The following is a 24,056-nucleotide window of genomic DNA, read 5'->3' on the forward strand; positions in this document are numbered from 1 at the left end:
TGAATTAATTTACTTATTCAGTACCATACCAATCAAATCACCAAAAAATATATTTTATAGAGCTAGAAAAAATAATAACGAAATTCATCTAGGCACCAACTTCTAAGTTTCATCCCTTACTGAAATGTTGTTTTCATGTTGCCCCCAGGCCACCAAACTTAAGGCCAAGCTAGCAGTGATGGAGCAATGGCTGCAGAAATCTGATTGTGACAGCCCCTGGAGGGACTATATCTTGCTTGGAGAGTCACCAAGAGGAGACGCCTACCAGGGTCATTATCTGCTTCAAGGTACGGTAAGAGAACTGGGTCACAAAGTAAAGGAGGCAAGGGAATCCTTAGGGAAGCTACCAAGTCAGAGTCAGATTACCCCCTAGAAGAGAAAGCCACCTCTGGCCTTTTCATCCATCCATCGTGCTTAGAGGTCATTAGTGGCTGATCATCATGACAGTAATGATAAGGACTCTGAGGCTGAATAGTATGATAGCTAGAGAGCCAACCTTAGAGGCAGGAGCCCTGAGTTCAAATACTGGCTGTTCCTCAGGCAACTCTCTAAGATCCTAAGTTGAAGATCAGCATTGATAGAGACAGAACCCAGAAGGTTCCTATACCAATGAAATCACATTTGGAAAAAAAAAATTTTAAATAACATAATATTAGCTAGCATTTGTATAGCACTTTCAGATTTATAAAGAATTTTACAAATGTTATATTCTTCATTCCTCACAGCACCTCTGGAAGGTAGCTAGTATCGTTAGCCCCATTTTCCAGATAAGGAAATTAAAAAGGCCAGATTTGAACCCAGGTCTTCCTGACTTGTGGTTCAGTGCTCTATCCACTGAGCCACCTAGCTGCCTTCATTTAGGCTGTATACCAGTAGATAAGTGGGAAGGCCTGATGGGTATGGCAAAATGAGAGTTGTCTTATTGCCTGGAAAGAGTGCTGGAGGAAGCCAAGTTACAGGACATTTCTTTTCTAACTCATCAACCTTCTTTAATCCTTTGATTATTGGCCACACAGGCACCAGAGAAGCCTTCCTGGAGCAAATGGAAGAATTACAGCATTCCATGAGGGCTGCCCGGCATCAGCTGAGGACAGCTAGCAAGAGTACTAGGTGCACCAGGAGTAGTTTGGAGAAGACCTGTATCCAGATGGTGGACATCGAGGATCTGCTGCTATCCACAGAACTGGAGATTCAGCAGGCATCTGGAGTCCTCACCACAATGGTACCTTTGGGACCCTTGGACTTTTAAGTTAAAGAGCAGTAACATGGCATAGAAGAAAAGATGCTCCACTGGGAACTAGGAAGATAAGGGTTCTAGTCCCAGCCATGTGACTGGGGGCAAGTCACTTCTCTTTGGAGTTCAGGTTTCCCCTTTGTAACAGAAAGGTTCCTAGAATAGATGGTCTCTAAGATTCCTTCCATTTCTGACATTCTGTACTCTAAGATCCCCCTAGCTCTGACATTCTGTGTTCTAAAGCCCCTTACAGCTCTAACATTGTGTCCTAAGATCCCTTATAGCTCTGATATTCTGTATCCTAAGATCCCTTACAGCTCTGACATTCTGTGTCCTAAGACTCCTTTTAGCTCTGACATTTGTATTCTAAGGTCCCTTCTAGCTCTGACATTATATGATTCATTCAAAACGTAGCACTTCTAGAATTGAGTGACTTGTCCAAAAGTGAAGCCTTTAAGGATGTGCTATTTCTTTCTTATTTTCTTGCTTCTTTTTTTCTTTTTAAAATAACAGGTGATACCTCAGGAAGTGCCCAACCAGCTCACTAATTGGAGTCGTCTAGCCACTGAGTCTCAGACCCTGGCTAAGAGGTGAATCACAGCACCAATAATGCAGACCCTGCCTGTCCTTGCACACTGTGCACACACTCCCAACTCCCAGCTAGATTGTCCTGCTAGGAGGAGTGTAGGCTGCAGGGGTGAAGCATATAGTATATGTGTTGGGGGAAAAGAAACAGGTGGAGCGAGGTGGAAACCACATTTGTATCCTGGTGAAATCTGATTACAATGAACACTAATTAAGTGCTACACTGACTGGGTGTGAGTAAATGAGGAGAGATATTGTTAAGTTGTGGTGGGTCCCAGGTCTTTGGAGGCATAAGGGTGGGAGACTCTAGGCTGACTGGATGCATATAAGAAGCTCAGGGCTTTTAAGTACTATTTGGTAGGAGAGGAGCAGGGCGACAAAACGCAAGAAGGAATGATGACTCCAAAAGTCATTCCCCAATTGATAAATGATCAAAAGATATGAACAGCTTTGAGATGAAGTAATCAAAGCTATCTACAGCCATATGAAAAAATGCTCTAACTCACTATTGATTGGAGAAATGCAAATTGAAACAATTCTGAGGTACTATCTCATACCTTTTAGATTGGCTAATAAGACAGAAAAGGAAAATGACCCATGTTGAAGGGAATGTGAGAAAAAATGAGACATTAATGCACTGTTGGTGAAGTTGTGAACTGATTTAACTACTCTATAGAGCAATTTGGGACTATGTTCAAAGGGCTATAAAACCATGCATACCCTTTGATCTAGCAATAATACCACTACTAGATCTGTATCCCAAGAGATAACAAACAGAAAGGAAAAGGACCTATATGTACAAACATCTTTATAGCAACTCTTTTCTGGTGGCAATCAGAAATTGAGGGGATCAATTTGAGAATGGCTAAACAAACTGTTCTATGTGATTATGCTGAAATATTATTATATTATAAGAAATGATGAGCAGGATGCTCTCAGAAAAAACTATACTTACATGAGCTGATGCAAAATGAAATATACTGTGTACATGGTAACAGCGGTATTGTAAGATGATCAGCTGTGAATGACTTAGCTATTCTCAGCAACACAGTGATCCAAGACAACTCTGAAGGACTTATGATGAAAAATGCTATCCATCTCCAAAGAACTGATGGTATCTGAATACAGATTGAAAAATGCTTTATTACTTTCAAAAAACAAACACAAATAATCAGCCCTTGGAAGGATCTACCCATGTCAAATACATACTTCAACTCCCCCCAGCCCATACCTAGAGGTGTCACTAGAGTATTTAAGAAGCCTAGGGCCCCTGTGGCAGGTGGAAGTGAGTGTATGTGTGTAAACTTTCTGAGCCACAGTTTGTACAATGAGGGGGTTGGACTAGGTGATGTCTAATTTCCTTTCTGGCTGTAAATCTAGGAGCTTATAAGGATTTTAGAACTTGGAGAAACCTTGGAGACCCTCTAGACCCCTCATTTTACAGATAAAAAGACTGAGGCTCAGGGAGAGGAACTGATTTGTTTAAAGTTACCTATGTTGCACTCTGGTGATGGTTTCAAAGAAATATCGAGCCTGGTCTCGACCTTCAAGAGCTTACAGTTTAGTAGGGGAGACCAGAGGAACATGTGAATTGGGGATGTGTCTTGCTGATGTGGACTGGTTGGAGTGTTTTCTTCCCACAGTTATAGAGATAAGGCCATGAAGATAGAGGAAGCAGCACAGAGGGCCCTGCTTGCTTCCAATACCAGTTATACTCTTCTGTGGAGTCTTGTGGAGAGCACAGATGCACAGAAGATACAACGTGAGCTAGAAGACAAGTAAGTCTCCAAGGAGGCTGTGGATTTAATGGGAAGAGAGGAAAAAAAGTGGGAATCACTGGCTAAAGACTTTGTCTATCCCCAGACTATTTTGTACCCTATTGCAAAGACAGCATTGATATTTCAGGGTATTCTGAAATCTCTTTATCTCCAGGGTCTATACTAACCTGGAAACAAGAAGACCCAGAGTGAGGTAGGGATGGCCATAAAGAGAGGAAGGCGCATATATAGAATGTGGTTAGGAGTTACGTGCATGAAAAGACAAAGAGTTAAGCCAGCGAATGACTGGACAGGCAAGGGAACACAACAACCAGTAAGGGGTGGCATGTAGAATCATAGAACTTCAGACCTGAAATGAACTTTAGAACTCATCTAGTTGTGCAACTGTCAAGCAGGCCAACCAAAACATCATCTACTCCATGAAGCCCTCATTGATCCCCTAGGTTGGCAAACATACTCCATCCTTGGCTCTCCCATGGTACTCTGTTTTGTACAACTCTGAAGTTACATTAAAAAAAATAACATTAGTGACTTCATTTTGCCTTTATCCACAATTTTGTAAAGCTAAGTTTCAGCTACTTATAAGTCGCCTGATTTTGGAGAAGTCACAAGATTACTTCCCCTTCCAAAGGCCATCCAACTTAAGGAATGTCACAAAACAATTACTCTCACTTGCACCTCAATGTCTCCCAATACCTTCCACCAATGAGAAACCAGGTGTCTCAATTCCTATAATTCTGTTTCTCACTCTCTCCAAATTGTATTTTATCTGTGTAGAAACCAAGCTTTGGAGTCCTTGTCTACCAAGAGCCTTGGACCCAATTAGTTTGGCAACCACATACATTACTAAATAAATTGTTTGCCTGGATGAAACTCATTTTTTCCCCCTAAAGTATGCTAATGCCCTTACGTCATGCATTTTTTATGTTTATGTTACATTTTTTAGTTAGTGACAAGGTTCCCTGCTAGACCGCAAGTTCCCTGAGAGCAGAGTCTGTATCTCATCTACACCTTTTATTTTGACAAGCACAAATAATAAGTGTTTAATAAAGATCTTTTATGAAAGCTCTGATCTTCCTTCATTTACCTAGCTCCCCTCTTTTTGAAGATGGATAAGCTGAGGTTCATGAAGGTGAAGTGTTTCCTTGACTGTAAAAAGAAAAGGTTGATCTCCAAAATCTCTTCCAGTTCTAAAACTTGTGGTCATGTGATCTTAAGTTTTTGCCTAAGATGATTTGGCTAATCAGTGTCTCAGACAAGTTCACTTGGTCTGAAATCAGTCAGTCAATAAATAAGTCAACAAGTTAAGAGCTTACCAAGCAGCAGACATTGTGCTAGAAGACAGGGATACAGAGAAAGGCAAAAATACTGTCCCTGCCCTCAAGGAGCTCCCAGTCTAAAGGATTAGACAACATGCAAACAATCATGTATGTACAAGATTTATACAGGGTAAATTGGAGGTAATCTTATATGAGAGATCCTAGCATTGAGGGGGAAAGCCAGGACAGAGAGATGAGGAGGGAGGCATTACTCCAGACTAGACCTTCTCGACACAGGACCAAAGAATCCCAAAATGTCAGAACTAGAAAGGACCTTAGAAGATGAAGATCTGGGGAGGGGCACTCCAGGTCCCTGATGTGTGTTGGCTCCATTCTCAATAGGTACCAGGAGATGCAGAAGGCCCAGGAGGAGCTCGAAACATCTACAATGCAGACAGCCAAAGAAGCCAAGAGCGTCTTAGCATCTGTTCAGCGCGTCAGCTCAGAGGGGGCTCAGCGCTTGGTGAAGCTCTCCCCTCCTGAAATACTGGTCAGAGCAGGTTTCCTTCCTGGCTCTGGGAGTGGGGGTGGGGGAGTCAGATATTGGACTCCCTTTAAAGAGGGAACATGCAAGGGCTCAGCTAAAAGCAGAAGGTTTTGTCCCACCTCTCTTTATCCCTATACTGGAAGTGTATCTGTTTGCTTGGCAGAATCCCCACTGGATTATTTTTCCTTGGGTTTTCTGGGGAGGCTCTGGATTGGATGCCAGGTCAGGAGTAAGAAAGGTTAATAAATGGGATTCTCCCCACAACTCCCTTATTTTTACCCTTCCTTGGAGATCCTTGCCAAGGAATTGAGTTCTTGACTTTGCATCCTCCTCCAGCCTCTCACACACCTTGCCAGGGACCTGGACAGAAAGCTACAGGATCTAGAAAAGACAGTGGCTGCTAGGGAGCAAGCATTCACCAAAGCAGCCCAGGATCTCTTGGCCACTTCCCAGGAAGAACTCCAGAAGATCCAGCCCTTTGAGCAGGTGAGGTCCTTTCCACTGCATTCACCCTGGCTCTGAAATCCAAGGGACCTCACATCACTCCAGAGGGCTGAAAGGGAAGGGGATAGAATGGCCTCATGTTCATTCTCAGCTCTTCCAGGCAATCATTATTTTTACAGAATCACTAAAAAGTTAAAGTAAAAAAAAATTTTAAGTTAAAGTTGGAATAATACAAATATCAAAGTTGAGAGGACTTTAAGGGATCTCTAATTTAACACCCTTATTTTACAGTTGAGGAAAAGTGAGGCTCACCAAGGGGAAGTGACTTGCTCAGAGTCATGCAGAGAATTAGTGCTAGAATTATTACTAGAACCAAGGTTGCCTAACTCCATGACTATTTATTTTTTTTTTTAATGTTTTTATCAATTTTTTTACACTTCATAATATCCCTACAACCCTCATAGAGGATTTTACCTGTAATTTAATTACAGGTAAATTAATTAATAATTATATTTATAAATAATTGTTATAATTACATATTATATTATTACATTACTAATATAATAATATAAAATATGTAAACATAGTAATATATAATATATTACAATATAATATGTAATAATATATCATATAACATGTATTTTATATAAAATATATAACAGAAAATATAAATACAAAAATATAAAAATTAACAATATATGCTGCTATATTTTATTATATTATATATAATGCAATTACATATTATATATCTTACAATTATATATAACTACAAATAATTATATTTATAAATAATTACTAATAAATCAATTAATGTTTAACTACCCTGTAATTTAAAAAATTAAGGTAAGTGTAACAAACACAGTGACACACACACGTACAGGCTACCACCTCTCTATCTCTAATGAGGGAAGTAGGGATCCTCTGGAACTGAGATTGGTCGTTACCTTTTCCTATCTTTTGCAGACCCTTTGAGCTTTTCCATGGCACCATGCTGCCTCTTTCCAGGAGAAGATATGGGATTCCTGTTGGTTCTCTCTCTCCCTGTGGTCTGATATCAGATCACAATTCCATGAGATATGGTTACATGAAATGTTCTTCCCGTTTCCCTCTTCTCTCCACAGCTGCACAATGGCGTGGATGCTGCCCTTACCCTGGCCACCTCCTCCATTGCCAACGCCAGAGGCACGGTCAGTTATTCCAAGGCTTTGCTGACCGATCTGGAAGGTACAGCTACCCTCTGAGATAGGAGCTCCTTCACTAGGGGACACCTAGTTCTTTCATCTAAGTTCTTATCCATTCTGGTCCTAATCCAAGCTGCTCCCTCTGGCTTTCAGCACATTAAGAGTAGAATCCCAGATCTACAGATGAGAAAAATGAGCTGTAAACAGGAAAGGACTTGATACATGAGCACAGGGACACAATAGAGCTGAAATTAAAAGCCAGACAGCCTGTACCTATTAGAACTAGGCAAATGGTTCCACATCTCCTTCCTTGGGGAACAGATTTCCTGAGAAAACCTCTCCTCCAGGGAGAATCTCCCCTCCTTTGTGGTTATGTGTTAAGAATGTAGTATGCTGAGGCACCACTCTCTACTCTACCTGAACAGGGCTGCCTTGGGTCCACAACATCCTCAGACCCATAGCGGCTCAAAACCATATCTAGTCAACCAGAGGACACAATTAACTCTAAGTAAAGACATTTAGTGAAACAGCAAAGCAAGGAAAATAGCAATAAAACATTTTCCCTATAAACCTGGGACACTCTCTACAATAAACACACATAACCACTGGAGGGAATGGTTTATGCATTAGGATGTGCATTAGGAGTATATGTGGAGAGGGACACACACAGGGAAGGTGTGTATATAGGATACACACAATGAGGAGCATGCATATGAGGAAAACATGTGGCCAGGGGCAACCTTATAAAGGGATCTGTGACACTACTGAATTCTCCCACTGTCCCTCACATCTTCTGGTAGACATCACTGTACAGTCTTCTCTGATTTTGTTCCCTGGGTATCATCTTTAAAGAAAATGTAGTCACTGCCCAACTTGTCGTCTCTACTAGACCTGTAATCTCTGACCAACTTATAGTCTCTGCCAGGCATTGCTCCCTTCTGGTCATCGATGGATACAATTCAGAGATATTCCAAAATTTCCGTGGTTCCTGCTGCTTGCTGCCAAGCAAGATTCCTTGGGCATAAAGTTCTTGATATCTCTTCCTTGTAAGGAGAATTGCTCCACCATGTCTCTGCTTAAAGACTAAGACTTTTGTTACAATTATTTTTTTGTTTTTTTTCATTTTTTAATAAAAAAAAATCTTCCTCTCCCTCCCACTTTCTCCTTCAGTTTCCCCTCCAACACTGAAAAAAAAAGAAAAACAAAACTCTAGTTACAAACATGTATAGTCAAGCAAAACAAATTTCCACATTGTCCATGTCCCAAAAATACCCTCTAAAATTGTACAACTGTACTCTCAAATGGAAGTCCTTCACCTCTCTATCAGGAGGTAGGCAGCATATTTCATCATAAGTCCTCTAGAATCATGATTGGTCATTGTGTTGATCAGAGTTCCTAAGTCTTTCAAAATTGTTTGTCTTTACAATATTGTTGTCACTGCATGTATTGTTCTCTTGTTGCTGCTTGCTTCACCCTGTATCAGTTCAAACAAATCTTCCCAGGTTTCTCTGATACTATCACCATCACCATTTCTTGCAGCACAACAGTATTCCATCACATTCATATATCATGCTTTGTTCAGCCTTTACTCAATTGCTGGATATACCCTCAGTTTCTAATTCTGTCACCACAAAAAGAGGTGCTATAAATATTTTTGTGTAAGCTTCTTGAGGGCAGGACCTCTCTTTTGCCTCTCTTTGTATCCCCAGTGCTTAGCACAATACCTGGCACATTTATTGTTGTTGAGTCATTTTTCAGTCACGTCTGGGGCTTCGTGATCTCTTTTGGGGTTTTCTTGGCAAGGGTACTAGAATGATTTGCCATTCCCTTTTCCGGCTCTTTTTATAGTTGAGGAAACTGAGGCAAACAGAGTGAAGTGATTTGCCCAAGGTAACACAGTTAGTAAGTTTCTGAGGCCAGATTTGAATTCAGGAAGATGAGTCTTCCAACTCCAGGCCTGGCACCCTATCCACTTTGCCACCTAGTTACCCATGCCCAGCACATAGTAGGCACTTAATAAATATTTATTGATTGATTGTACATCTATACGTAAGGATTAATTTGCATAAAACTTGCACCTCCCTTAGTCTACCCTCCTTCTTATTGCCTCCTCTCCATTCTCCCCTCTCCCTCCTATTTCCCTATTGAGTAAAAAGTGTTTCTGTACCAAACTGAATGTACATGTATATATTCTTCTCGTAAACGAGAGAGTGAGCTTTAAGTGTTGTCACTTTCCCTACCCCTTCCTCCTTGGGCATCCTGATTATGTAAGATAATTTTCCCCATCCTTCCTCCTCATTTTTCCCCCTAGTGTATTTCTCTTTTCTGTGGTATTGTTGGTAAATGTTTAACAATTGGATCACTTAAAATGTACACACAACACACTTTTAAGTTTAATACGAATTTTTAACATTTCAGCATCACTTTCTTAATTCGAGAAATCAACAAAACAATAAATCAACCCCTGATTTATAGCATTTACCTATTTCCAAGCTGTAGCTGTTCACATTGAAAAATTAACAATCAGCTCTCATGATCTAGTTAGAACTGGTTCCACACCTCTGCCTCTTTCCCTCCCTTTCCATTCTTCTTTTAAGATAATCAAAACATAACAGAACTACTCTGAAGTCATTTGTTTAATTAGACTCCTCCTGTGACCCCTAATGATGATAGGATTTGGAGGGATCATATCATCTATCATTTCCCCATATTAAAATGAGAACAATTTATCTATGTTTAATCCCTTATGATGGCTAGTTCATGTTTGTTTTTTTCATATTTCTCTTGATTCCTGTATTTGACTTTAGATTTTCTACTCAGCTCTGATGGTTCCATCAAGAGTGCTTGGGAAGCCTCTGTTTCATTAAAGGTGTTTTCTTTTCCTCTGTAGGATTATACTCAGCTTTTCTGGGTAAGTTATTCTTGGATATAAGTTTATATCTTTTGCCATCAATAATATCATATTCCAAGCTCTCTGCTCCCTTATAGGGGTGATTGCTAAATCATATATGATCCTGATTGTGGCTCCTGGACGCTTGAATTCTTTCCTCCTGACTGCTTGAAGTACTTTTTTCTTTGACTTTGAAGCTGTGGATTTTGACTATAATATTTGTGGAAGTTTTCATTTTGGGAAATGGTAAGGGAGTCTTTCCACTTCCACTACGCTTTCTGATTCTAAGAAATCTAGGCAGTTTTCTTTTATAATTTCTTGAAATGTGATGACTAGGCTTTTTTTTTTTGTCATGACTTTCCAGTAATCCAATGATTCCTGAATTATCTCTCCTCAATTTGTTTTCCAAGTCTGTTGTTTTTATTATGTGATACCTTGCATTTTTTCCTATTTTTTAAGTCTTTTAACTTTAATAATTTTTCTTGTCTCATGGAGCCATTAGCTTCTGTTTGGTCCATTCTAATTTTCAGAGAGTTTGTTGCCTGGGTTTGGTTTTGTACCTCTTGCGCCAAGCTGTTAATTCCCTTTCCAATTCTTTCTTCCATAACACTAATTTTTTTTCCAAATTTTGCCTGTAGCATTCTCATTTCTTTTATAAAAACATTTTAAACTCTTTTTCTTAACTCTTGATTTATCTCCAAGAATTGAAGTTGAATTTGTGCCAAAGCTGTGTTTTTCTTCAAGGCTTTGCTTGTAGATGTTTTTGAGTCATTCTCTTCTTTTAAGTTTGAGCCTTGAGCACTTCCATCACCAGAATAGCTTTTTACGGTAAGATTCTTTTTTTGTTTCATTTTCTGCCAGATTTACTTCCTGACTTTGGGATTTATGTTAGAGTTAGCCTCTGCAAACTTCTGAAGGGAATTTCTAGGCTGAGTTTGTATCTTCAAGGGTCCTGCTGCTGCTTTCTTGGGACACTGGATGTTGTGTGATTTCAGGGATAATTCAGAACTGGATTGTGAGCAACAGAATTGCCCGTTGGCATCTATCCCTGCCCTCTACACAAGGTCAGGTCTCTTTGCTGGGACCTCCTCTTGTCCTAGAGTCCGACTCTCCCACTGGAATACTCCACAAGGCCATTCCTTCATCTTCATTGTACACAGACCACTCTCCCTTTGCTGACCTGGACTGGGAAAATGACTCGTGTGTGTGTGTGTGTGTGTGTGTGTGTGTGTGTGTGTGTGTGTGTGTGTCTGTGTGTCTGTGGGTGTGTGTGTGTGTTTTACTGAGTCCAATCAGAACTCAATCTGCGGCATTTTCTCAAGCATTGTGGAGATGTTGTGGGATGAAGTTCAGTTACATTTCTTCCTGCTACATCTTGACTCTGCCTGCTACAAGCCATTTTATGAAGACCAAAGCCCTTACAACCCAATCACTGGACCAGGAAAAAACTCCAGTAGCTTTGTCCCTTCTAGTTCTTAATGGTTTTATGATCCTCTGGCCCTCTCCATAAAATGCTGTATTTTCTCAGAGTTTTGGCTTACCAGGAAGATTGTTCCCTCTCCAGAAGGTTATTCCTTGCCCCAGGTGCCAACGTCTCCCTAATACCTTCAATCTTAAATCTGCTTTTTTGAACTGTATTTCCTGGATTCTAAGAGCCACACACTATCTCACTTAAGAGTCAATCAACCAAAAAGTATTTATTAAGCCCCTACTTTGTGCTAGTCTCTGGGGATACAAGTACCAAGAATGTAACAATCCCTGTTCTCCAAGAATTTATATTCTAATGACCATCCACAGGCAGCATAAATACAAAGTGAATCAGTACAAATATATACAGAACAATTAAATACACATTACTATAGAAAGAAGGGCACAAAATTCTATATACCTTAATTCTTAATTTCCTCTTGCTATACTGTCATTTGCATCTATTTAGGAGAGGTTCTTACCATAGGGTCTCTAAGTTGCTTTTTTAAAATATTTTGATAACTGTATTTCAACATAATTGGTTTCTTTAAATCCTATATATCTTTAAAAATCATTCCTATATATCTTTAAAAACATTCTGGGAAGGGGCCTGGGACACAAAGAAGATTGAAATCTCCTAGTCTAGAGACCCCAATTACAATTGGATTACCCAGGATTCTCCAAACCCTGGGCAAGCCACTTTCTCTTTTCTAAAACTCTTTTGCTTTCCATGCAAATGAAGGGGGAGGAAGAGAAGGGACCCTGGAGAACAAAATTAAGTCTAGGGGGCATAGTAATTGTTTCCCCCCTACCTAACCACATTCCAGCCTTTTCATATGTATATAGAGTCCTTTTGATGCTCTGAGCCTGCACTGGGTGAGTGAAGGGAGATGAAGGGGATCCAGACGTCCCATCTAGGATAAAATTGCTGTGGAAGAACCTCAAGATCTGAAGATAAAAGAACAAGACTTTTCTCAGTGTTCTTGTTTTGGTCTGAAACCAAAAGGAGCATTTATTAAACTCAACTCCGAGCACTTAGCTAAGACCTAGGGATGCAAAGAAAGGCAAAAATACTGTGCTTTTCTCCAAAGGAACCATTATTCTAAGGTAGATCAAGGGGAGAATAACTAGAAATGGGCAAGATATATACAGACTGAAGGAATGTGATATACCCCAGCAGCTGGAGGGATCAAGAAGGACCTCCAGGAGAAGGTGAGATTTCTGCAAATTTTTGAAGGAATTCAGAGAAATTAAGAGGCAGAGTGAGGAGAGAGAGCAAGCATTCCAGGCATGGAAGACAGGTAGATTTCTTCATATCACAATTTTTTTTTTCTAATATGGAGCTATAAAATACACAGGAGACTGGTGTGGTGGGTTGAGTTCTAAACTTGAAGTCCAAAGGACTTGAATTCAAATCCTACCCCTGACTCTTACTAGCCATGTGACCAGATGAGTAAGTCAAAGAAGAGTAATGCAGAAAGGTTATTTCTGAGCCTCAGTTTCTCCATCTGTAAAGATGATAATCTAGTCAGTCAGTCAATTAGCATTTATTAAACACTTTTTGCTTAATTAAATTCATTTTGTTTTCTATGGGGGAGACAACATGCAAACAACTGTACAAACAAAGATATAAAAGGGAGAAACAGGGGTAGTCTGAAAGAAGGAACTAAGATTAAGGTAGGCTGGGAAAGTACTAACATTTTTAGTACTTATCTCAGACAGTCTGAGGATCAACTGAGATAAACCATATAAAGTTCTTTGTCAGCTTTGAGGTGCTATATAAACATTAGTTATTACTGCTTCCAAGTGCATTTTCTAGGAAGAAGTGAACTTTGTTCTTGATGAACATCATTCGAAACTTGCATTTCTGAATCCTTAACTTGTTTCTGGGACCTTCCTCTACCACTCACTAGTTGATGCTTGTTTATAGGGATGAAATCCAGCCTCAGTTACTTCCTACTGTGTGACCCAGGGTAAATCATGTAACCTCTGATTGCCTCATCATCTGTAAAATTATCGTCTGTGAAATGGGGCTAATAAATTCACCTACCTATTTTGAGGATAAAATGAAATATTTGTAAAGTACTTTGTAAACCTTTATATAAATGTTCATTACTTGTTCTGAGATGAGCTAACCTCACTTTGTTTTGAGGGAAATTGCTTTTTTAAATTTTATTAACTCTTATTGAGAGAAATCAAACACAGATCTGTACAAGCAGATACTTTATGGTGTTTGATTTTACTTTAAGGGAATAATCTCTCTTATCTATAGATTTGAGGCAGCTGGGCAGTTCAGTGGATAGAGTATTAGTCTTAGAAATTAGAAAGCTTGAATTGGAATTGTGTAATACAGTAGTAAGTATATGCTCCTCCATAGGTCACTTAGCTTATCTCAGCTTTAGGTTCTTCATCTGCAAAATGGAAATAACAACTATTTCATAGGGTTATTGTTAGGATCAAGTCAAATTAACAAGCATTTATTAAGCACCTACTATGTGGTGGGCATTGTACTAAATTCTGGGGATTCAAAGAAAGGCAAAATGAGATTCAGATTTAAAAGCATGTTAAAAACTTAAAAGTGTTATATCAATGCTGTTATTTGGTCATGCTACTACTCTGCTCAAAAATCTTCAGTGGCTACCTATTATCTACTAAGTAAACTCCAAACTCCTCTATCTGCCATTGAAAGCCATCCACAGTCTGGGACCCTTCAACTTTTCCAGCCTTTTCTGATATCAATCCCCTTCATGAATGCTATAGCTCAGCCAAAATGGACTGCTCTCTGTCCCTCCAAACTCAGTCTGTAATCTCATTTCACCTCACCTTTGCTCAGGTTCCTATAATGCCGTTCACTCCTCTCTTTACTTGTTAAGTTAATCAGCACCCAAATACTACCTACTTCATGAAGTCTTCCCTGAGCTTTCTTTCATGAATCTTGCATAGAAATTTTTTTTACAACTTCATGGGTTATTAGGTATTAACAGACTAAAAGTTTCTTGAGGGCAGAGCCTATATCTAATTTAAACTTTACATCTGTCTCAGCATCTAACACAATGTATGCAATTAGCACATTAATAATAGCTCGCATTGCCTTTCCCATCTCTTATGCCACACACCTTCAAGAAGACTTGAGTTTTACTCCTTTCACTAAGTTACACAGTAGAAGATACAGGGGTTTTGTTCCCCTCCTCTCCCTAGACTCCTGTGAAAGCTGAGAACTTTTGGGAGACACTGTATTCTACGGCTGTATTTGTCCTCTTAGGTTTCCCACGCACACATGCACGCACGCACGCACACACACACACACACACACACACACACACACCTTATTTCTGTGTTTTCAAAACAACATGAAATGGATATAAAGAGTTTTTTAATGGAAAAAATAATAATAGTTCACATTTATGTAGTTCTCTAAGGTTTACAAAACACTTTCCTCACAAAAGCCCTAAAAGTTAGGGAAGACAAGTATTATTACCCTCATTTTACAGATAAAGCAACTGAAGCAGATACCTTTTGAGTCACTTGCCTAGGGTAACATAACTAATAATTGTCAAAGGTAGATTTGAAACCAGATCTCCCAACTCCAGGGCCAAGGCTCCTTCTACTATGCAATGATGCCTTTGTTGAATGAATGAATGAATGAACCAGCAATATCTAAAATCAAAAGTTCTAAGGGCATTATCTATCTCATGGTTGTTTTGCAGACATGAGCAAAACATTTCCTCAGCCAAAGGACCAGGCAGCTCTAAGGAAAAAAGCAAGGATCATCCAAGACAGACTCATTGGTGACACTCAGAAGAAGAGTAAACAGGCAGAGAGGATGTTGGGAAATGCTGCTTCTGTCTCTGCCACAGCTACAAAGAAGGCCAAGGAAGCTGAGCTATTGGCTAAAGAGAAGATAAAGGTCAGAACAGCTGCTTCTCTTGTCCCTATGGGCCAGTAGAAGGGGATTGGCCTGAATCACACTTGGCCTTCCTACTTGAAGTTGGGACCCAATTCTGATAAGCATTTCTTCCTACCCCGCCCTCCCCTCCAATTGTTTCAACCATTCTGTAACTAACATTACTTAGCACCCATGAAAAGTCTTTGGTCAGACAAAGAGCTATTGGCTAGTAGAAAGAGTCATGGATCAGGAGTGCTACTTATAGATCCAGAGCTGGAAGATTAATAATTAGTCCAGCATCACAGAACCAAAATGTGTCAGAGATGGGACTTGAACCTAGTTCTCCCTGACTCCAAGACTAACTCTCTCCCCAGTACACAGTGCTGCCCCTCAGTTACCATTCTTGTTTTGGGACAGCTGAATGAGATCTTGTTCATGTGGTGCTTGGGGTTCCTGGGCATTTTTCTGGTAATAATCATCTTCCATTAAATGGTGGTAATTAACTCAGGCTACTCTTTATTTTGTCCTGTTCTCCTCCTCCAGCATTCCAAGGCCTTGTTGAGGGAAAGTAAACAGGAATACCGACAAGCCGTCAAACTTGCCAACCAAGCACAAGGAACCCTCCGAGACATCTCCAGGCAAGTGATGGTGTCCAAGGAACGAAGGAGGGAGATGGAGAAAGTTGAGTGGGTAAGTTGACCACTCTCAAAGCCCACTTAATTTCTTACTGGGTGGTGGCCTCTCTGTCATAAGTTACACATGTATATTTTAAACTCAACATGCCCTAAACAGAACTCATCATCTTTCCCCAAAACCCTCCCCTCCTACCTTCTCTATTACTTTTGAGGACATTACCATCCCCCCAATTCCCCAAGCTCTTATTCTAGGTGTCACCTTTAACTTCTCACCATCTCTTATTCCTCGTAGCCAATCTGTTGCCAAGACCTGTTGATTTCACCATTGCAATATCTTTTGAATAAGCCCCCTCCTCTACTCTCACATTGCCACTACCCTGGTTCATGCCCTCATCCCCTTATACTTGGACTATTGCAATAGCCTGTGGGTGCATCTGCTTACCTCATCTTTCCCCACTCTAATTCTTCCTCCATTTTGCTGCCAAAGTGATTTTCCTAAAGTGCAAATTCAACTATGTCACTCTGTCCTACTCAGTAAATTACATTGGCTCCCCACTACTTCCAGGATCAAATATAAAATCCTCCATTTGGCATTCAGAGCCCTTCGTAGACCAGCCTCCCTCCTGGCCCTCACCCATATACTTTTTCAGTCTTCTTACACATCACATTCCCTCTTCTCCCCACACATATTCTTCAATCCAGTCACATTAATCTTCTTGCTGTTCCTTGCACAAAGTACTCTATCTCCACCGACTTCAAGTCCCAACTAAAATCCCACCTTCTACAGGAAGCTTTTCACCACTCCTCTAGTGCCTTCCTTTGGTTGATTACTTCCTGTTTTTCCCTGGCTGACTCACAGACCTCATCTTTCTCTTTTGGAAGGTAGGGACTGGGTTGAACAACGTGGAAAGAAGCATAAGGGAAGCCCGGATCTCCCTGGAGATGGACATCAAGATTTTGTCTGTCCTGCTTACTAGACTGGGTAAGAACTGTGTCTCTTAGGACACCTTCTCCTCTGTCTCCCATGAAGGGCTTCATCACCACCAACAAATCTTTATTAACTGCTATATCAAGGCACTCTGCTTAATGCTGTTGAGGATAAGGAAATAGATAAGATTCAATCCCTGCCCTCATTGAGATTAGAGTTTAAAGGGAAGATGGGATAAGACTCATGACAAAATCATTCACAAAGTAGTGTGTGTCTGCCAGGTAAGTGCCCAATGGGTGACTAAATAGATACTCATGATTGAAGGAGGGTAGAGGAGAGAGATAAAACAGCTAGTTGGCACAATCAATTGGCACACCCAGCCTGGAGTAAGGAAGACTCACCTCCCTGAGTTCAAATCTGGCCTCAGATGCTTACTAACCGTATGATCTTGGGCAAATCATTTAATGCTGTTTGCCTGCATCTCCTCTTCTGTAAAGTGAGCTGAAGAAAGAAATATCAAACCACTCCAGCACCTTTGCCAGGAAAACCCCAAATGGAGTCTTGAAGAGAGGGATGCCATTGAAAAAACATTGAACAATAACAAAGGAGTGAGAGATCCCTGTGTGCTGGGGTGGTCAGAGAAGACTTCATAGAGAGATAATATGGTTCGGTAGGGAATGTAAAGACCAAGAAATTCCTGGTGAAGAAACTGTCTCCTAATACAGAACTGTATCTGCTAGCCTCAGAGGGTTGAGTAGAACCTTGACATGTAAACGGTCACATGGCCCAAGACAGGGCTAACACCCAGATCCACCTGATTTTGAGGTTGGCTCTTTTCCTACTATCCCAGCTTGTCTCTTGCCTAGCAATCTTATTTCAGGATTGAATTCCATTCTATTCTATCTCACCCCTCCAAATTCAAGGTCCTGAGCTGGGAACTGGAGAGGCACAGATGATAAAAGTCCTTCCCCTTAACAGTCTTCCCAAAGAGATAGGACATATATGTGTCCTATACATACAAGGTTGAAAATGATTCTCTGGAGAGATCCAGGCAAAGGAAAAATTGAGGAAGGGAATACTTTCAGCTGGGAGAGAGAGAGGGACCAGAGAAAGTTTCCTAGAAGGAGATGGTATCTGGGGTGAACAAGTTCTTTCATTAAACACAGTTGGTTGAAAACAGCCTCTAGCTAAAGAGCACCTGGCTCTGCAGGGAGATGGTCTTGGCTACCCTGGAGCTACCGGCCCCATAGAATGATAAGCAGGGGCATCTGGGGGTCTGGGTTGGGAGAGTTGTGGGATAGTGTTTGTTCTTCCCTCCCCCCACCCCAGGGAAGCTGGACACCCAGCAAACCCTAGCCTCAGCCCTGAACGAGACAGAGCAGAAGCTGGAGCCTCTGAGGCAGCGCCTGGATGGACAGGGGCCCCTGCAGGGGAAACTGAGCCTGCTGCAGCAGGAGGCAGAAGAGCAGGAGCTCCAGATCCAGAACTTGGAGAGTGACCTCAAGGAGATCCAGGCAGACAAACAGAACCTGGAGGACATTCTGCGCAGCCTACCTGAAGGTTGTGCTACCTGGCAGTGAGAATCCAACCCAAGCCCCCCCCACACACACACATGTGTGTATGCACATGCGCACACACACATACCTATACCCCTGTGAGTACACTGAGACTCATGTGCATACACACCAGGTACACAACATGTGACCACACAAATATGTAGATAGGCACACAATCCATTCCAACACTTGTGCACATATACCCTACCTGTATGTATGCTTATCATACGTTGTATATACAGTTCCACATCTGCACAGCCATTCATGCCAACAAGTATCCCTTCAGCTGTACCACCATGTGGGCACACAAAAACTCAGAGAAACATATTTATAGACCCATAGCAACATGTCTATGGGTATCCTTCCACCTATATGCACATACTCTATCTTACTAAGTATGTTCACATCCATACCACTGTGTGTATGTGTATATATATGTACACTTCTGCATACACATAGACCAATACCAGCATGCGCTTATAGAAATAACCACCTGTGTACACATTTCTATTCCATGAATACAATTCCTTCTTCCCTCTAACAACTCATGAATATATAAGTATGTGTGCTTATGCTCTTCCATGTGTGCTCACACTCATACCAGTGTGCATGCATCCATCCACATGGCACATCCCCACAGACAGACCTCTCACCATGTTATGGCTGGGATGCACGTATCCCGCTCATATCCATTCATGCCAGGTGAGCTGTGAAGTCCTTTTGCTTGCCAGCCTACAAGTTCCCATGTACAGTTACCAACTCTCAAGAACCCGATGCTGTGTGGACAGAGTTCTTGCCTCCCTTGGGCTGGGAGAACTGGCAGGTGCTAACTGATGATCACTGGGGAAACAGGATAGCTCAGGCTGTAGAATTCAGAGGGATCTGTGTTTTCTCCAACCTTACCCCTTTCTGAATCCCAGTTCTTCACCCCCTGACTCTTTAGCTTCCACTCAGATTGGGATCAGTGTCTCCTCCATTCCCACCCCACCCCCACCCATTTCACAGATTGGGAAACTAAATAGGCATGGGGTCTTTCAGTGGTAGAGCTTGAAACCAAATGACTCCTGAGTCCACTGCTTGACCAGTTAGGCAGGTTTGCAGGGTCTTGTCTCTCCCTCCTAATATCTTATCTCTCTCTCTCTCTCTTTCTATTGGCTTATTCTGATGCTTAATTTCTGTTTCTTGGAATTAATTACAGTCTCCTAAGGAACTCTCCCCTGACAGCCCTTTCCGTTGCACTGAGGCCCTCTTACTATGTGGTGCCACATGGAATTCATTTCAAAATTGCCTGTACCTTGGAGGGAAGAAGACTGCAGGCCTGGGTCAGAGGGTAGACAGGAGCACAGATATTTCTGTCAGCTAGAGGGATTCTGACTCAGCAGCTCAGTTTCCTGTTGGACTTTATTAGCCACCCTCCACAGCCCACACAAGGGAGCATCCAAAGAAATGGAGTCGAGCTGGAGCTCAGAAGGCCAAAAGGCTGACTTCTGCATCTCCTCAGCCAGGAGGAGATCTCACTACTTCAGCTCATCTAATCAGGTGCTTGCTCCTCCAATTCTGACCTCCAGGTTTAGAACAGATAAGGGCATACATGCAAGAAGGATCACAGAGGCTAAAAAGGAGGATTTCTATGAGGGATTCTGGTGCATTGGGTAGGAAGAGCAGAGAGATGGGGTGTTTGAGCACCTCTCTGAATGCTGCCACCTCTCTCCCTCTCCCACCAACCTGCTGCATAGATTCCTAGCTGTAAACAGAGATATGGAGTGAAGGTCCCCAAATCCCCAAAGGTTTTTCAATAAGAAGGCAACACCTTAGAATGTGGTCTGGAGACAGAGCAATAGCATAAAGCCCTTCTGTTTAATCTCCAAATAAAAGGCCTTAGAAGGATATTTGAGTTTTATTACAACATTGATGTTTTGTGGGGAGATGCAGGGGGGTACACATGTATGTACGCGTATTCATCACTCAAACAATGAACAGTCATATATTAAACACCTATTATGTATCAGGCATTGTTCTGGGCACTGCGGATAACAAGACAAAAATGAAACATTGCCATCCCCCAAAGAGCTTACGTTTAATGGGGGCAGGAAGGGGGGAAGCATATATACACAAGTATATAAAAAACACATAAAAAGTAAATAAAAGGATACCAAATAATTTGATAGGAGCCCTGGGAAGTCAGAGAGAGACAACTTAAATTGATCTTGTAGGAAACAGCCTACAAGCATTTAATAAATGCACACTGTGTGCCAGTGTAATGGCAAGTAAAGTAGGATCTTTTGCTGTTTTTGTTTTAGTATAATCAAGTGCCTCTGATTGAATCTAGCCTTTATCAACCAAGAGTCTTTACTAGAAGTACAGAAACAAAAGTTTCTTTAAGTAGAAACAGTATATGTATTTGTAATGTTAATGTAATTAAAGATCTTCCCCACCCATTAATGGGCCTGCCCATTAAGGGGAGTTTGATTGAGGAGGATTTGTAGGAAGGTCTACACCTTTTGTAGATGAGGCATGGTTTCTCAAAGGTTGGGATGCCCTCTAACTCTAAAAAAGGTATGAATATTCTGAGGGTGAGGGCTTAGTTTTTGGAAGGTTTGTGTGCCAGATGAGACTCTGGGAAGCCGTTAAGCAGCCCCTTGGCTTTGAAAACCCAGATGTTGGTGCTTCCCTCTCTGGTAACTATGGTCAGACAGTTGGACCTGTCTGTTGATTTATGATATATATATTGCTTATGTTGTTTTTTTATTTCTCTGTATTCTCTGAAGCTCAGGGTGCTGACTTTCTCCCCCTAACTAAGTAAATGATACATGTGCTTGATTAAAGTGATTGTTGACCCCTCAAAAGTTGCCTTTCCTTTTAGAAAAGTAAATCAAAGAACCTGTGATAGCAGGCGCCCCTGTGTAGGTTAGGATGCTTACTGATACAGCCAGGCACCATGCTAAGTACTGGGGAGATGGAAAAAGGCCCAAAAAAACCCCAATAGTCCCTGCTGTCAAGAAGCCCATAATCTAATGGGGAAAAAATGGGAGATAATCACCAGAAGGAAGGCAGTAGCAATAAGGTGGCTCAGAAGAACTTCTTGTGGAAGGTGGGGTTTTAGCTGGGACTTGAATGAAGTGAGATGAGCCAGGAGACAGAAATGAGGAAGGAGAGAAATGTAGGCATGAAAGACAACCCTGTAAAAATGCAGGAAGTTTTGAGTCAGAGAGTGACGACAAAAATGGCATTTAAGTCCAGCAACATATGTAGGATTAGAATGAGAAAAAGACAAGTGTCAGGAAGGTCACCTAGGAAGCTGCTTGTAATGTAGTCTGATGCTGCTAAAGTACAGCTGTGGGGCAGGAGTAATAGTCAAGCTAGGGGGTGTATTTTATAGAAAATGCTGTATCTGGAGTCATCTTGAAATCCTAAATTCAAATTTAGCCTCATATACTTACTAGCTGTGTGAACCTGGGAAAGTCACTTAATAACATGCCTGCCTCAGTTTCCTCATCAATAAAAGGGGGATAAAGAATAGCACCTCCCTCCCAGGGTTATTATGAGGATCAAATGACATGATATTTGTAAAGTGCTACATAAAATATTAGTCATTACTATCAATAGTGACATATAAAGATGTATAATAATCTTTTGGATTTGGCTATCAAGTAGATCTTTGTCATTATCTTCCAGTCATTCAGTCAGTCCAAAAGCATTTATTATACACCTACTGATCACTAGGCCCTGATGATACACATGCAAAGAATGGGACAATCCTTACTCTCTTGCATTCTAACATAGCTATTGCGGTTTCAGGGATGAAGCTGGTTCTGGTGACTGTTCTCCAGGCTTTAATTCTTTTTATCAACTCAAGTCCCACTTGACTCCCTCTATGCATTCAAGAAGATGGGACAATTCTCCAACTTAGAGTTATGGGAGACCTGGAAGTGCCATGACTTTCTATTGTTAACAATCTGATTTCCTTCAAGAAATCACTATCCCTGCTACCCCACAGAGGAGCAGAACAGCTGTTCAACATCTGGTTTTTAACACCATACAATTGTTGAGGTCAGGAAATGAAAGAGGAACTCCTTACTGCCACTGAATGACAGTAAGATTTAGGAAGGCTGACCATACATATAAAGCCAACTCAGCCAGGATGAGGCAGAATTTCCAGATTTTGAGGATCTGAATTCTACCCTGATATTATTGTTCTGTTTGCTTCCATTGCTTTCTTCTCACCATCATAATCCTTAGATATAATAGTTCCTACCAATACCAGGGACTAGAAATCACTTCTTTTTTTTTTTCCAGTTGCACCCCTCACTGAATGGTAAACTGTTCACTATTGGCCTCTAACTGTTTCTATGACAAAAAGAATCCAAGAGCCCACCTCCAGAAGGCCATGATGTTTATAAAAGTATCACCATGAAGTGGAAAGAGGTCCAAATCTGGAGTGAGAGGACTTGAGTCGCAATTAGCTCCCACCTTTACCAACAGTGTGACTTGAAAAGCAAGTCTTATCTGAACCTGTTTCCTCAGTTGGATTATTTGACCACTAAGGTCCCTTCCATAGCTCTAGAAATAGGAGCCTTCTATCAAATAGTAATTCCTCATTTTGTTTTTCAGTCCTTTTTCAGCCCTGTCTGACTCTTTGTGACCCGATTTGGGGGTTTCTTGGCAAAGATACTAAAGTAGTTTGTCATTCTCTTCTCCAAATGCCTCAATACTTCTTTAATAATAGCTCATTTCTATAAAACTTGAAGGTTTACAAAGCTTTTTCTCAAACAACCCTGTGAGGTAGGCATTACAGGGGTTAGCAACACCATTTTGAAGATGAGGAAATTGAGGTGCACCTTGCTCAAAGGGGCCAAATGAGGCAGATGGAGAAAGGATCCCCTTCATTTTAGATAATGAAACAGGCTCACCCAGCTCAGAGAGCAGTGAAGTGACTTGACCCCTCAGCCAGTGAATATTAGAGGCAGAATTTGCACACAGTTCTTTCACAATCTGAAGTCCAACACTCCACTACAGGAGGCTGCCTCTTATCTTTTTGTCCCAAAGAAGAATTCAAGTATCTTTTTCATATGTTACTTCATACAGTCAGTGAAATTGAGTCTCAGAGCAGATTTGCCCAAAGTCAAACCATCAATCAATCAATCAGTACTTGTTAAGGGCTTACTATGTGTCAGGCACATGGGATAAAAAGAGGCAAAAGACAGCCCTAGACCTCAAGGAATTTATAATCTAATGGCGAAGGCAATATGCAAAGACCAAAAAAAAAAAAAGCTACATACAGGACAAATAGGAATTAATTAACAGAGGAAAAACACTGGAATTAAGAGGAATTGAGGAAGGTTTCCTGTCAAACATGGGATTTTAGTTGGGACTTAAAGGAAGCCAGGGAGGTTAGTAGTCCGAGCAGAGGATGGAGAGCATTCCAGGCATGGGAGACAGCCAGAGAAAATGTCAGAGCTTAAGTCAGAGCTTAGACGTGGCGTGTCCCCCCATCCGCCCCTCCTTTACCGATTCCCAGACCAGAATTCCATCCTAGACTTGATACTGTGTGGCTGCCACTCTCGTGGCAGGCGCACCTTAATCCTTCAGGGAGTCTGTGACCTCCAAACGCATATATGCCTTCCCCTTGAGCATATACAGGGGCCTTCTGCAGGAGATTCTGCTGC

The 24,056-nt window shown here is 41.2% G+C and overlaps 1 protein-coding gene across 2 annotated transcripts in view; it reads left to right on the plus strand.

The window, feature by feature from the left end:
- LAMC3 (laminin subunit gamma 3) overlaps nucleotides 1-20,277 on the plus strand; it is an 85,407-nt gene extending 65,130 nt beyond the window's left edge. For both annotated transcript variants that reach the window (XM_072632747.1, XM_072632748.1), the window contains 11 exons: nucleotides 149-287; nucleotides 1,017-1,222; nucleotides 1,748-1,824; nucleotides 3,463-3,597; nucleotides 5,259-5,406; nucleotides 5,740-5,889; nucleotides 6,969-7,071; nucleotides 15,093-15,292; nucleotides 15,815-15,961; nucleotides 16,789-16,888; nucleotides 18,164-20,277. In XM_072632747.1, coding sequence (XP_072488848.1) covers nucleotides 149-287; nucleotides 1,017-1,222; nucleotides 1,748-1,824; nucleotides 3,463-3,597; nucleotides 5,259-5,406; nucleotides 5,740-5,889; nucleotides 6,969-7,071; nucleotides 15,093-15,292; nucleotides 15,815-15,961; nucleotides 16,789-16,888; nucleotides 18,164-18,414 — 1,656 coding nt within the window. In that variant the 3' untranslated portion in view covers nucleotides 18,415-20,277. The remainder of the gene's footprint in view (nucleotides 1-148; nucleotides 288-1,016; nucleotides 1,223-1,747; nucleotides 1,825-3,462; nucleotides 3,598-5,258; nucleotides 5,407-5,739; nucleotides 5,890-6,968; nucleotides 7,072-15,092; nucleotides 15,293-15,814; nucleotides 15,962-16,788; nucleotides 16,889-18,163) is intronic.
- Nucleotides 20,278-24,056: the final 3,779 nt, after the last annotated feature.

The sequence above is a fragment of the Notamacropus eugenii genome, chromosome 1, assembly GCF_028372415.1.
Source record: "Notamacropus eugenii isolate mMacEug1 chromosome 1, mMacEug1.pri_v2, whole genome shotgun sequence".
NCBI lineage: Eukaryota > Metazoa > Chordata > Mammalia > Diprotodontia > Macropodidae > Notamacropus > Notamacropus eugenii.